We start from the raw sequence: 13,996 nt of genomic DNA, 5'->3' as shown, positions 1-13,996 counted from the left end.
TTCTTCCAGTGCTGCTGCTCTCGTTGTCTCCATTTGCTAATTGTGAACATGGAAACTTGATAGCCAGAGACCTCAGGCTAGAGCTTTACAGATCTCCAGATTACACAGTCATAATTAAATTGAGGAGAGTGGAGGGAAAGGAATTAATATTAAAAAAAAAAAAAAAAAAAAAAAAAAAAAAAAAAAAAAAAGACGACAACCTAACCCCCAGAAATCAAATCCATGACAATGAGTTTAAATGTATGGTGTGTGGCCAGTGACATATGAGTCACTTGAGCCTATCTTTATAAGAGTAACAAAGTATGAATAAAACACCCAGCTGGCATGGTGCCACTGTCCCTGTAGATATATCAGAGCATAACAGCAGCCTGCGTTGTCAGCTGGAGGTTTATTGTCATCAAGGCCAATGGAAATCTTAGTCCTGGTGCTCGGATAAGAGTCATCCCACACCCCAGCCTCCTATTACAGCTCTTCCTCAGAGCCATCCTCCATAGCTGTGCTTCTCTTCACTGCCTTCACACCCCATCCCCATTTGGTTTTCGTGAATCAACACAGTTGTCAAAAAAATCCTTAGGAAGTACCTGGGCCCGCTTCTCTGGTAGTTACGCGGCCCAAGAGCCTAGCAGCTCTGCAGAGCGGGTTTGACCTATTCTTGCCTTGGTGTTTTGTGTTAACTGGGGAGCTGCTGGACAGGATGGAGGAGCCGATGCATGGCCTTCATGTCCCCATGTGTGGTGTGACCACAGGCTATGGCTGGGCCCGTCCACGTTTTCCATCTGGGGACTTGAGCGTGGCCAGTGCTGAACTGGCACTTGCTTTCTGCTGTGCAGAGAAATGCTTTGTGAAATGGAGGTTGTGGGGTAAGGGATGTTGGCAAAGCCTCCGAGGAGGTTCAGCAGGCATCGGTCAGGAGCCGTGCTGGTGGCAGCTGCCCCTGCTGCAGCTCGCAGGCTGGGTAGGCAAGCAGTGCAGGTGCCCTCCAGCCCTGCTGCGCTGCGGCAGCCCCTTAGAGCAGCTTCCACCACCATCAGCGTGACGAGCTGTCACAACCAAAACATAAAGAGGGGGTGAGGGCCATGTTCATCCGGGGACGAGAGCTTGTAATAGATCAGTGTACTTCCCAACCCCTGCTCCCATGGATGCAGCTATACCAGATGCTAACATTGGTAGCTAATCCCATCCCACCCTCCATCACCAAGGATCAGACCAGTGGGAGGCTGTGAGGGCTATTTTTCCTGAAATAGCCGGTTTTCTACTCAACACCATTCCATACTGGTGGTGCAGCTGGGAGGCCCAGCCCACTCAGCACTCCCCCATGGCCACGCAGCCCTTCCCTGGGGTCAAGGACAGGTTTGCACGAGGGGCCAGGTGGGCAGTGGTGGCACGGGTCCCAGCTCATCACTCCAGCTGCGGTCCCATTTGCTTGGAGGCCACAAATGAGAGCGGTGCGTGTGTTCCCAGACGAGTCAGGGAACTGTGCCATCGTGAGGCAACTGATCCCGTGTCTGTGGCGCCGAGAAGAGGAGCCCTCCCCCGTGCCTCAGCAAGCAGGCAACGAGTGGGGGCTCCTCCATGGGAATCCCTCCCCGCCGCAGCCTGCTCTCCCCCAGGTCCCTGGCGTGTGTGTGTGGGGTGCGCTGCACCTGCATCAGACGGGCGGCTGCCGGCTTGTTTCTCATTCCGGCGTTCAGCTGAAGATAGATCTGCACTGCCTGCGTAGATGTGAAGGGAGGATGGTTCAGCTGGTGTAGTTGGCTCAGCCTGAAATGCCCCGCCGCATCCAGCCCTCTCCCTCACAGGAAAGGAGGCAGCTGTAGCCTGTTGCCTCTCGCTGAGTCTGTTTGTAGGGAAGTTGCAAGGTGAAAGCTCAAATATGTGGGCTGAGCACTCCAAGGTTTAAAAAAAAAAAAAAAAAAAAAAAAAACCACCCAGATCTTCCCAAGTGGAGGGGCAGCTGGAGGTTCACACTGGTATTTGTGAAGCCCAGCCCAGGATGGGGTGAGGTGTTGTCCTTCCCAGGCTGTATGGCCCATGCGTGCACAGCCCAAACTCTCTGGCTTCTTCCATCCATTATGAGGTACTAATTAATTTCACCCCATACCTTCCCCAGCCATTCCTGCTCTAGCCTGCCAGCTAGGGCAGCACAGCTTACCCAGCTCAGGCAGTGGCAGCAGCAGGAAGAGGCTGAGGAGCGTCATCTCCTCCCCACTTTCCTGCCTATCAGGTGTTCTTTGTGCACACAGGTGTGTGTAAAACGTGCCTGGCTGGGTTTTGCCAGGAATCAGGGGTGTACTTGTGTCCACAGATCTGACAATTAGGGACTGTCATGGCCATGGAAGGCTGGCCCACTCCTTGGATGCCACAGAGCAAAAAGCTCTTGGTCACACAGGGAGTGTTGTGTTGAGATGGACGAGACGGCGATGCCACAGACTCACTCCATGGCCTTGGGTAAGCCGCCCAACATTCATCTACCCAATGATAAAGTAAAGGTAAAGGTCTTTTGTTCCTCTTGTCTTTATTCTTTTATTTTCATTCTCTTCCTCCTCCCTTCACCTACTAAGCTTCTTGGCCAGTTTCTTACTACCAGGCATGTACCTCTCTCAGCATGTTACACTGCAAGTCTTAATCAATGGTTTTCCTCTTCCACATAACAAGTCGTGATTAAAATCCCTGCAGAAATACTCAGATTGGGAGAGGTTATTTTGAGAAGGACAGGATGAAAAAAAAAAAAAAAAAGATTTTGTTAAAATGCAGACGCTGCCCTTCCTAAGGCGGGCTGAGTTAGCATCCCAGAATTTAGTAATAAACACCACTTTTTTTCCCTGTGCCCACCCCTGCTTTCATCCATAGTGAGCTGAAGCTTTCTGCTGCAGAAAGTGCTCTGTCCTCAATTAAAAGAAGGAAAACACCGAATAAAATAAGCCCCTGATAATATAACTCCCTTCCCACTGCCTGAGTCTCTGCACCAGGGAATTGCGGATGATCTCCCGGTGCAAACAGCCCCCTGTGTAAAAATAGCAACACAACTGCAAACTTCAGGGTAATCACTGCTTGATTTCAAAATATTTGCTCTGCTCCTGCCTTGTCCTTTATCTGTCAGGCCTCTATATGTCACTAAAGCAACATTCGACAAGTCCTCGCCAGGGCTGCCTCCTTCAGTGCGCTCCACCATTATTAATGGCAACAAGCTCCATCTCCGAGTATTTAAAAATATACCCTTCTCTAAATTTAGGCAATCTGTGCGTGCTTAGCTACTACAGGGCAGAATGAGAGGGACCAAAATATTGACACGCACTGGGTGTGTATAATTTGTTTTGATTCCTGCTCCCTCCCTCCCTCGTACACCGGTCTGCGCGTTACCCGCACACCTTGGCGGAAAATCTGTTATTATCTAGCAGGAGGAATGTGGCTGCCGCTCGGAGCCGGAGTCTCCTTTGTTTATTTTTCCGTGCTCTGTCCAAGCGGTGTCAATGAGAGCGGAGCTTAGGGCTCTATTTATAGCCTGCCTCACGCAGGGCTGCACCTCGCCGCCAGCCGCAGCCACCCTGGGGGGAACACGGGGCCCTCGGCCAGGGGAAAGCCTGGGGGCAAAAGGGGGCAGGCGAGGTGGAGATGGGCAAAACGGGCCATCAGAGATGGGGTTTGGGAGAGATCTGAGGAGGGAGGCGGCTGTTCCCAGTCAGGAGGGGGTTTGGAGTGAAGTGTCGAGGGGCCAGCGTCGCCCCTCACCGGGGGAGCCCGGGAGGTGGTGGCAGGGAGCCCCGCCACTTGGGAAGCATCCTTGGAGGATGCAGAAACATCCCAGCTCACCCAGTGCCAAGGGAGACTTCAAAAGAAAAGGAGGGAAGGGAAAAATAAAAAAGGCAGGAGTGGAGTTTGTCACAAGGGGAGGGGGCGACTGGTCTAACGGGAGCACGATGGGGAACTTGGGGGCTCTGGGCTGGTGTGGGTGGGTGCCGCAGGGATGAGGCTCAGGGTGTGCTCCCCAGCCCTTTCTGGCACCAGCCCTGTTTTGGGGTGATGGGCTGTGACCCCAGATGGCCTCAGCACTCCTCCCAGCCCCCCCAGTTCTCACCAAGCTGGACCTTCGCCCCCACACCACACTGAGCTCCTCTGCTGGGCTGCCCCCCATGGGGACGCGTCCCATCCCCACCAGTGGCAGCTTCCTCACAGGGGGGTAATTGTGGCCCCCACAGCTCTGGGGTGAGCTGGGGACCGTGCTGAGGTGTGTTGGCGTTAATAATCATGCCCTCGGTGCAGTCTGCAGGGCTTCGGGTGCTGACTGAGGAGCAAAAATGCAGTGGAGGGGGGAGCAGGAAAGGGAGCCTGTATTGGGGGGAAACACAGACTCTCCCCTGAGTACGCATGGGGAGCTTAGGGCCACCCCGTTTTCCTACCGGGGTGCAGAGAAAAATCTGCATTTTCTGCCTGAGGTAGTGCTCGAGCTGGCAGGGAGAGCTGGGCTGGCCAGATGGAGGGATGAGAGGGAGGCAGGGAGAGCGAGGCAGGCAGGGAGGGGAGGGGAGCAGGGAGCTAGACACCTACGCAAACACCGAGTGAGAGGAGATCCTTGGATGCAAACACAGACACAGGCGTCCTCCTCCTCCTCACATGCCCCTGATTCATTTCCACATGCCATACACGTGACATGCTAATTCAGGGCTACTACAGAACTCCAGGGCGAGAGAGGAACGGGAGAGAGAAATAAAACCCAGCAAGACACCCAACCGCAGGTTTTTAAGGGGGATTTGGTGCAGCTTAGCAGCAGCCCCGCTCCCCACTGGGGCGGGGGCAATAGGGGAGGCCTCACCACAGCCCCTCGCCCCCCTGCCCACCCTAGGGCAGTGGCAACATGTGCCCCCCCCAGGGCTCTGCTTGCAGCCCCCCGGCTCCCACAGCTGCAGGGTGGGCTGGTGGGGGTCAGGCCCCCGGGGGCAGGGAGGCCAGGCAAGGAGATGCTAATTTCTTCAGGGGGGAGAAACATCAGGCCAAGTGTGTTTGTGAGCAAAAGGGAAAATCCCCCGACCTCTCTGCTCTGCTCTCATTTCTGCTGGCAAACAGGGCAGGAGTGGTGCCGCCAATGTCAGGGAAAGCTGCATCTCGGTAGAGGCATCTTTGTGCTAATTCCTTCATTAATTTAGTGGCTGTGAGACAAGGGATGTGGCAGAGCTAATATCTATGTAACATGGAGCACCAAAGATATTCCGGGCTATATCACAGCCTCAGGATGCTTTTGCTACCCAAAACTGCCCCCCAGACATCTCTCACAGGAGCTCCAAATCCATCAGGGCAAAACCACCTTTGCCTTCTCCTGGGCAGCATCGTATGTGTTGTACCTTTGGAAAGCAGAGGTGAAATCTGCAGCTCTCAGCTGCAGTCCTGGTAATTTTCTCCTGTGAACAGGTGGTGCTTACAGTTTTTCCTCCAAGTGCTGACTCCCCTTCTCTTCCTGGGAGCCCCTGGCCCCAAGGAAGACATCTTAGGAAGCTGCTTTCCTCTGCTGCATTCCTGAGGAGGAAAGAGACATGATCTAGTTTACTGGCTGCTCTAGATCTCCCTGTGTGTGAAGGGGCTTTCTCAGCAAGGCTGAATATTTTGAACCAAGACCTGTGAAGGAGAAATCACAAAAATCCCAGATTTAGCTGCCATAGTTTTTATGAGAGACACTGCTTGTTCAGGAGAAGAAACCTGTGCTGCTTCATGCAAAGAGCGAGAGAAGAAGGTGAAAAGCATCCGAGTTAAATATTCCACCCGAGTATCTTAAACTGACAGCCACATGAGGTAAAAAAATCCCACAAGCTATATAAGACTGTGTAAGGCTTACTGAAAAACAAGGCTTTCTGTCTAAGGCAGAAGGAACAAAGGTCACTCACAACACCCACTACTGTATATATTTTTAAACTCTCATTGTGTCCGTTCTCAGAGGCCCTAATCATGATCGAGGCCCTTGTGTGTACAGACAGAAAGGTAAAAGGCACCCACCCCAAAATGCTTTTAATGGTGTAGGCAGATATTTAAATGGGAAAGGGTCACAAATACACACAAGCACACGTGTGTGCATGGATTTGACATCGAGTGCCATCTCTGTTCATAGCATTGCCCGTGGGCCCCACAGGACCAGCTGCTCCCCCAAAAGTAACGAGGAAAGCCCCGACCAAAGGACATGCAACCTCAAGTGAGGCAAGGACCAACCGAGTGCTCACTGAGGCCTCAGCCAGCTGCCCACGCAGCCCCGGGGTCCTGCCTCTCCCTTTCTGTTCCACCACCTTCCCCCATGTGCAGGAACCAGGGCTTCATTTTTCGTAATTGCATTAATACCTGTTCTTCCCTCACGCTAGCAATTTGGCTGATTTCTTGTTTATTGCTTTTCACCTCCCGCCATCAATAATTCAGCCACACGGCCCCCAGGAGGTGCAGAACCAACTGCTGGCTGTGCAGAGCCTCGCCGAGGCAAGGCGAGACGCGGTGGCTGGGCTCAGGGCCCCGCTCCAGCCCCAGGCACAGGCCAGCAGATGACAAACCTGCGGTGCTGGGGCTCTCGCTGGCTTGGGGAGGTTTGTTCTTCCTTCCCTTTCCTTGGGTTTTGCCGTGAGTGATGACTGCAGGATGTGACCCTAATTGTAAATCAGTTTCATCTGCGGGCTCTGCACCCGTGGTTTCGCCTCTCCTCCTGTGGTGGGTGCACTTTGTTCTTTCAGTCCCCAAATCAAAGCGCCGTACCCAGGTCCCCTCAGGATTCCCTCTGTGGTTTAGGTCGTGGGGATCATTTCGGGTCTCAGCAGAAACTGGTTCAGGTAATTAAAGCGCTACTGTAACCTAGAAAATCCCGTGTTAGGGACTGGAAGGGGTTAGGAGAGGGAAGGCTGCGAAGCATCAGCTCCACCTGTGCTCTCTAGCGAACGTCAGAGCCATATAGGTCAGGCAGGAGCCATTGACTCTGCTGTACCTGCTCCACAGATAACCAGGGGACTGCATTCTGCCTGCGTGTCAGCCGCGCTGCTTTTCAGCCCGATTAAATTAGCTAAACCCTTCCTAAAGCTGTGGAGAAATAAATATCCCTCTCCTCCTCCTTCAGCAGCCGCTGTTTCTCACACGCTGTCCCCTCGGCTCAGCACTCAGACGCCCGGACACCTCCTCCGGGGGATATCTGTGGCCGAGGGGCAGGGTCCAGCACGACCTCTCCCCACCGGAGTCACCCCAACTCGGGTGCTGAGGGGGCTCGCAGCCTGGAAAAGGGAGCCAAGTCAAGCCACAAGGGGGCATGGTCTGTTCTAATTCATAAAATGTGGATTCATTGACAAAAACGCTGAACAATTGGTGAATGGTGTGTGCATAAGTTAATGCTTCTGGAGAAGGCAGGGTTGGTGACGGTGTAGCTCGGCACTGGGGCTTGTGCACAGGCAGACCGAGAGGCACGGCAGGGCACTCGTGTCCTAAAATGCACCCATGGCCACTCTGCCAGCTCTTTCTTGCTGGGGAGGGGAGGACACAGAAGCTAATGCTGCTCCCAAACTCCACCGAAAGTAATGACAGCAGCAATGCCAAAGCTGGGAGGATGCTAGTGACAGCCACAGGCTCCAGCCTGAGCCACTCTGCTGATGCTTTGTTGTGTGTTTTGTGTTTTTTTTTTTAAGGTTTTGTAGCAAATGTGCTCAGCTGCCAAACATTTTTAATTCCTCTGCTAAACGAGATGGGAGTGGAGCCTGTCGGCTGGGAAGAATATTTACTCGTCAGCAAAGCAGACATCCACTTCCATCTCCTTGCCAGGTGCAATAGACCCTTCCCCACCACGGGGAGCTTCTGCTGCCTCTTCCTGCCCTGCAGCACCCATGCTAGGGACCAGGGTGTGCACCAAAGGGAGGGGAGAGAGGGGGCTGAGCACTGAAGGGGAGCCTCGTCCCTTGGGGGTGCTTTAGCCCAGCTCTGCCATGGCCACACTACGTGTCTGTGGTGAGGTGAAGGACTAGGAATTGCTGGTGACCACTGCAAAGTCCTGCTTTCACATAGATTTTCCCAACGTGATGGATAAGAGAGAAAATACGAGATGAGCAGAAGCTTTTCTGGCTGGGTGTCTGACAGTAAATAGTAGTTTTATTGGCTTTTTTTAGAGTCCTATCTTCTCGATCCAAAATGGAGCCAGATGTGCTGGGAGTCAGTTCCTAACTTCACAGGGTATGAGTCAAAATGTGCAGCTCGCCGCCTGGAACTCCGGTGACTGCAGTGGAGTTCAGCCAAGGACAATTTTGGCGAAGAGGAGTGGTCAGGACGGCCCTAAGCGATACCAGGTACGTGTGAGCTATGGTCATGTCTGCCTGCCCATAACCCCTTCCCTCAAAATGCCTGGGCAATGCCGTCAGACCTGCACCCTCTGTGGGCTGGGACCACCCTTTTGGTGCGAGGTGTTCCCCCCTGCAGGCAGGTTGCACCCCAAGCGAGGGCAGAGTCACAGTGTGAGCCTGGCCCCACGTCCTGGATTTTATTTTTTTTCCTGCCTCTCTGCAATGTGGTGGGGGAGGGAAAATGCCAGGCAGAAAGAAAAACTGCCTGCGCTGTCCCCACAGTGCAAGGAGGGGAAATACTGGATTGCTCCATAGTGACAAGTCGGTGCGTCACGGAGAGCACCTCCTCCAGCAGCCACGCAGGGGAGGACCAGGCCTACAGCCATCATTATTCAGCTTCAAAGATTCAGGCTTCAAACCCCTTCATCTCCCTTACAAAAGACAGAAAGCCCCCGTTACACGGGTCAGGAGGCAGCCTTGCCCTCTCTCTCTTGTCTCTCCCGCTGTGCAGGTGCAAGCAGGACGTGGGCACCGTAAGGTTTTGTACAAAAAGATGGGGGAACAGGCTGGATGTACCTGGAGTGTGAAACAGTTAGATCTTGAGAGAGTTTGTCCAAAATGGCCTCTCTGAGGCTTTGAGCTACAACGCAGTGGAGGTAGAGAGAAACCTGCAAAGGGCTCTCTGTCCTGAAAGACACCCTGACACAACAGCGGGGGGTGTGTGTGTGTCCTAAAACTGCTGGGGAAATCAGCAGGGCTGAACCCAGCCTGAAGCACGCTAAAGGTTAGGATGCCGTATGTCGGACTGCTGCAGAGGGGTCTCCTGTCAGAACCTGCATGGCCATTCGTGGTGCTGACAGCACCACCACACCATTCAGTGTTTTCTGTGTGGCATGGGCAAAGCTGCAGCTAAGGGACCGAGAAGCCCAGCTCACCCCTGGAGCGCATTTGATAAGTAGGGTGCAGGATGAGGGCCTTTCACTGGGCTGTGCCAGGGCTTCGGTGGTGCCACAGCTGATCATCACTTTGCTTTTGTTAAACCCCTGCTAGGTCTCCAGCAGTTGGGCTCCTGGCACTCTGTGCAGACCCAAATTTCCACCTTGGGCTTCAAGTTGTGTAGGAGAACATGGCATCGTCTTTTGGCTTGGGGCTGTGCACACACAGCCCCTTCTCGCATGCCCTGATGTCCCTCTAGGTGAGGTGGCATACGTTGCCCCTGAGCCCATGTGCCACGCAGCCTGTCCAGACCCCAAATCTCCCTTCTACAAGTTCTTCCAGGGCTGCACCTTACACAGTAACTCCTTGTGGTCTTTAAACACAGGATGCCAATTTGATTAAAAAAAAAAAAAAAAAAAGGAAAATAACAAGGTATGTCTGACCCACAACAATTAAATTCAGTAACTCACCTTGCCCATCCTCCCTAAGCCCTTTTCTAATCCTTCTTTGTATGGTACCTCGTTTGGACTGCGATCTTGCCAGATTTGACCACAAAGCAGTGTGCCCTGAGCTGCCTTCCCTCACCGTTATTTAGTGCTCAGAGCAGTTGTTGCTGCACAGTTAGCGTGGTGTCTCCCTGCTCTTCTAGAAAACTCTGATACTCACAGGACTGCAACGTCTGAGAAGGCAGTAATAAAACGTTAAAAGAAATATCACTCCCCAGCACCACCTTAACTGTGTCCTGTTGGCATTAGCTCCGGGGAATGGCACAGCAAAAAGTGAGGAGCCTAATAAATAGACCTGAGACGCTCTCTTTGGGTGTGCTATTATTAGAAACACAAACAACAAATTGGAAATCCAGCATTTATCTGCATCTATTCTGAGTGTATTTGCTGTGGTGACTGTGGCTGTATCGATTATCAGTGGGAGCAGCTTGGAAAAGCTGAGATCATGACAGAGTGCGAGGGCTGCGCTGGGGGGACAGGTGCAGGTTATTTGGTTTGCCTGATGTGCCCGTGGAGATCTGCTGCTGCAGGAACCAGCAGCCTGGTGGGCTGCGTCGGGGTGACCTGCTGCTCCTTGGGAGGGCCGAGCGAGGCCACCTCCCAAGGGATCTGCATAGGAAGGGAGACGTCAAGATGACTTCCAGCGTGATGCGTGTGGGCTCAGCACTTGAACATAGGCCAAGCCTAGCTTGCTCCTCTCAGCTGCGCACGACCTTCCACTGCCTTTTGCCATGGCAAGGGAAGGCAGGCTTTGTGCTGGAGCCCTCTGAGCTCGTTTCCAGAGCAGCAGCGGGTGAGGCAGGGCACAGGTGTGCGTGCTGGTGCCCGGAGGGCAGGACTGAGGTTGCACTGCAAATACTGTGTGCGATGCAGTGCTGCATGTCCAGGGTTTCCACTCTGTCTTTTAGCCACTCTCTGCTTCCCTAAGTCCCAAAAAGAAATTAAGCAACTTTAATTCCCTATAAGCAAAGTTCTGGAGCGTGTGATCTTCTTCTGTCCTGTCCCTCCACAAAAAAAGTGACCTTTTCCATGTCAAGAGCCCAGCTCTCCTCACTGTGTGGGCTCGTTGTGTTGCCCACGTTGGGTTCCCTCTCCTTACCCTCCTGTGCTCGCAGGTACCAGCGTGTGGCCCTGGGGAGGAGCTGGGGAGCAGCCTGGAGCCCCTGAGCACACCACTCTGAACAGCTGAGCAGGCCGACGTGAAGGCAACTGGAAGGATGTGTAGGAGACCTGGGACAACGCTCTCCAGAGCCCTGTGAGGTACTGGTGTTGGCTGAGAAGTTTGTGAAGCCCAGTTGTTCAGCTTCTCACACTCCTCTTCTCTGCTTTCATCCCCTGTGCCCCTTTGTTCCATCTCTTCTTACTCCCCTGTGGGGCATCTGAAATCCCCTTTGTTGCACCCAGACTTGGTCCCTCTGTGTGTTCTGCCACCCTTCTCTTCCTCTCCATCCACACCCTGTTTGCAGTTCTCTTCCCTCTTCTTCCCACACCATGTCTCAGCCTCAGAGCTTCTGGGTCAGGGCCCCAATTTTGCTCCCTCTCCTTTGTTTCTCTTTTCTGCCACCTTTTAATCCCACCCCCTCCCAATCCCTTTTGCCTCTCTGGAGCCCTGTCTTCTCCTGCTTGGTCTTTGCTCTGGTGCCATCTACTTTCTGCGTCCAACCAACCCACACCATCCCTGCTTGGTCAGCACAGGTGCCCCAAACTCTTCCCTGTGCTCACTGCCTCCCAAAAAAAAACATTTTTTAAAAAAAAGGGCAATTCAAGAGCAGTCTGGGTTAAAGGGATTTTGTATCAGTGACTTACTGGGGCAGATGACCAACTTACTTTGTTTTTCCTTGACTGTATTCACTTGCCTTGCTCCGTGTAACCTAATCCTGTTTTTTAACCATCTTCTATCTCCCCTCTGTTAGTCATTACTGATTTTCCTGACTGCTTGGGTTTCTAAAACAAAATGGGGCTGTTTATTTTAGAGCGCTCGCAAATGGTTTTTAAAGCAGAGATAGTGGGGCTTGGACAAAAGGCACCCCTGGAAAAAAAGCAAGAATTGCACGCACTGTGCAATTCCCAAGAGCTGCGAGAGAAGCAGTCACCTGCTCGGTGCACGGGTGCAGCTGAGGTTCAGCGAGCACCCTGTCTCACCTGGAATCACCCGGGTATTTTACCAGCAATCTGCCTGGAAACCTTCTTGCCTCAGCACATGTCTCATTGCACATGAGCGCTGCTCCGTCTTTGATCCGATAGCTTGCCACGAGCTGATCCGGGGGCTCGAGCCCAAAGGTCAGCAACTTCTGCAGTGGTGTCATCGGCGGGGGCTGTGCACCGGCAAAAAGGGATGCCAGGCAACAGACCAGCCTGAGCAGGGCCAAGCCATGCGTTGAGAAATAAAGAGCACCAGTAACACGGAGGAAGGCATTAATGTATTATTCATGTAATGGCCCCGCTTTCCTTCTTCTCCCAGATTTGTCCCCTAGAAGTGAGGGGGGAGCCTCTGTGCCCAGCTCTGCTAAACTTCAGGGGATGCGCAGCCCGCAGAGGCAGCTGCAGGCAGAGTACACGCGTGGCCATTGCGTGAAGCAAAGCAGCTGATGACCTCCCTGCTGGGTACCCAGGTCTTCCCACTCAAATGACTCCAACGTTGCGCCGAGCAGCCTTTTCCAGGGCCTCCACGAGGCTCCTGGGCAGCAAACCACACCTGATGGGGCAGGGGAACATCAAGGTGTGTTGCGTGCACCATCGCTAGCAGGGAGCCGAGCTCGTTGTGCACCACAGCCCAGAGAGCCACGCACCCTGGGACAGCTCTGAGTGCACCCCAAGCAACACACGGTGCACCCAGCGGTGCCTCGCTGCAGCGGTGATTAATCATTTTGGCCCCGATCCTGCAAACATTCCTGAGTTTAATGTTACTACTATGAGTAATCCCCTTGATTTCAAATTAGATTAGTCACAGTCTTAACACTTGGCACGTGAATAAATGTTTGCAGGGTGAGAGCCCTATTTATGGCCTGATCTTGCAAATTATTACTGTCTAGCACAGTGCTTCTGTTCCTGAATAGTTTCACTGATGGGGGGGGAAAAAAAAAACAACTCAAACACTCCCCTGGATGCTGAATGTTGCAGGATTGGGTCTGGTGCATGGCAAGAGTGCAGTGTGGGTCACGGGCAGAGGCGTCTGAGCCTCAAGGAGTGGGTGGGTGCCTGCTGGAGGCTCTGACCCAAAGCTCTCACGAGCCGCCCGCCGCCGATGTTTTCTCCTCTCCTCTACCCCTGATTCTGAGATTCAGGTCTTCCATCTCCAGTGTAAATGGATTTTTTTTTTTCTGTTTATTTTTAAAGAAAGAGAAAAAAAAAAAAAAAAAAGAGATTAAATCAATTTTGCTAAGTTAGGGTGAAGACAATAAGGAAAGCAATAAGCAGATTGCAAATTTAAATCACCAGTCTAATCAAATTCCTCTGGGCTGCGGTGTCCTTTCTGTGAAATCAACCTGCATTAAAGGGACTGTGCTGCTGTTTGTGAATGTACCATCTCTGCAAATTACCGCTGCTCCGTTGCATTGTGTTTGTATGAATGGGGGTGACATGTGCTTGCCCACAGGTCCACGTGAGAGAGGTGGGGTGAGGAAGGAAGGATATTTTTAAAATGAATCTAGAGGGAGAAAGTGGAAGCTGCGGCTTCAGAGAATGTGAATGGTATCCTAAAATAACCCCTGTCATCTGCCCACCCACCCACCCACCCTCTGCCAAAATCAAGGTGCAGCTCTTTCATTTAAAATTAATTCTTGGCCCCGGAGGGTATCGATAGATCAATATCTTGTGCTTCTGATCTCTCGTGGGCCACCCTTCAATGGCTCATGCAAAGGCTAAAAACAGAAAGATGCAACACAAAAGATACCGCAGTCAGCTCAAGCAGGGGGGTTATTTTTAGATCAGAAAAGGGAAAGGAGGGGAGAGAGAGAGAGAGAGAGAAAGGAACGAGAGGGAGAGAGGCTGGTCTAGGGTTTGCAATCTAATTTGGTCTCTCTTTCTCTCCCCCCCCCCTTTCTTTCTTTCTCTCTTTTTTTTTTTTTTTTTATTCCATCAATGGTATTTTCCATACAATCTGATTTCTCCCCGCTCTGCCGGGAGGGGGATTGGGGTGGGGAGGGGGGTTGTGGGGGGGGGCAGCACAGCAAAGCCGGGCTGAAGATTCTGGAGTTTTATGGCTCATTCCAGCTAGTGGCTTCTCTCTGCCAGTTGAATTAATTTGATACTATTTTTGAAAGTCAGTGTTTCTAA

General features: G+C 52.6%; 1 protein-coding gene and 1 long non-coding RNA gene across 3 annotated transcripts; one reads left to right on the top strand and one right to left on the bottom strand.

Moving 5' to 3' along the window:
- Positions 1-2,373: 2,373 nt before the first annotated feature.
- LOC311437353 (uncharacterized protein) lies at positions 2,374-12,479 on the top strand. Of its 2 annotated transcripts, none has more exons than XM_084520475.1 (4): positions 2,374-2,489; positions 8,109-8,285; positions 10,837-10,981; positions 12,183-12,479. In XM_084520475.1, exons 1-3 carry the CDS (start codon positions 2,406-2,408, stop codon positions 10,900-10,902), a joined length of 327 nt encoding a protein of 108 aa, XP_084376601.1. In that variant the 5' UTR covers positions 2,374-2,405; the 3' UTR covers positions 10,903-10,981; positions 12,183-12,479. The 2 variants fall into 2 exon arrangements, 1 of the variants encoding a protein (XP_084376601.1); XR_014693417.1 differs by lacking the exon at positions 2,374-2,489 and adding an exon at positions 7,746-7,844.
- Positions 5,006-6,523, bottom strand: LOC311437119. Its single transcript, XR_014693304.1, has 2 exons — positions 6,319-6,523; positions 5,006-5,508 (listed from the first exon to the last, which is right to left on the bottom strand). It is a non-coding gene; the product is annotated as an uncharacterized lncRNA (long non-coding RNA).
- Positions 12,480-13,996: the final 1,517 nt, after the last annotated feature.

This window comes from Aythya ferina (genome assembly GCF_964211825.1).
Source record: "Aythya ferina genome assembly, chromosome: 5".
NCBI lineage: Eukaryota > Metazoa > Chordata > Aves > Anseriformes > Anatidae > Aythya > Aythya ferina.
The sequence above is the reverse complement of the archived record's forward strand: the minus strand, read 5'-3'. Positions and strand labels throughout refer to the sequence as shown.

What these genes read in the sequence shown, in the direction of transcription:
- LOC311437353 (XM_084520475.1), top strand. Translation starts at nt 2,406, where the DNA reads ATGGACGAGACGGCGATGCCACAGACTCACTCCATGGCCTTGGGTAAG. An exon ending in TACCCAATGATAAAGTAAAG is followed by an intron (nt 2,490 to 8,108) that starts GTAAAGGTCTTT and finishes GGCTTTTTTTAG; the next exon opens with AGTCCTATCTTCTCGATCCA. An exon ending in ACGGCCCTAAGCGATACCAG is followed by an intron (nt 8,286 to 10,836) that starts GTACGTGTGAGC and finishes CTGTGCTCGCAG; the next exon opens with GTACCAGCGTGTGGCCCTGG.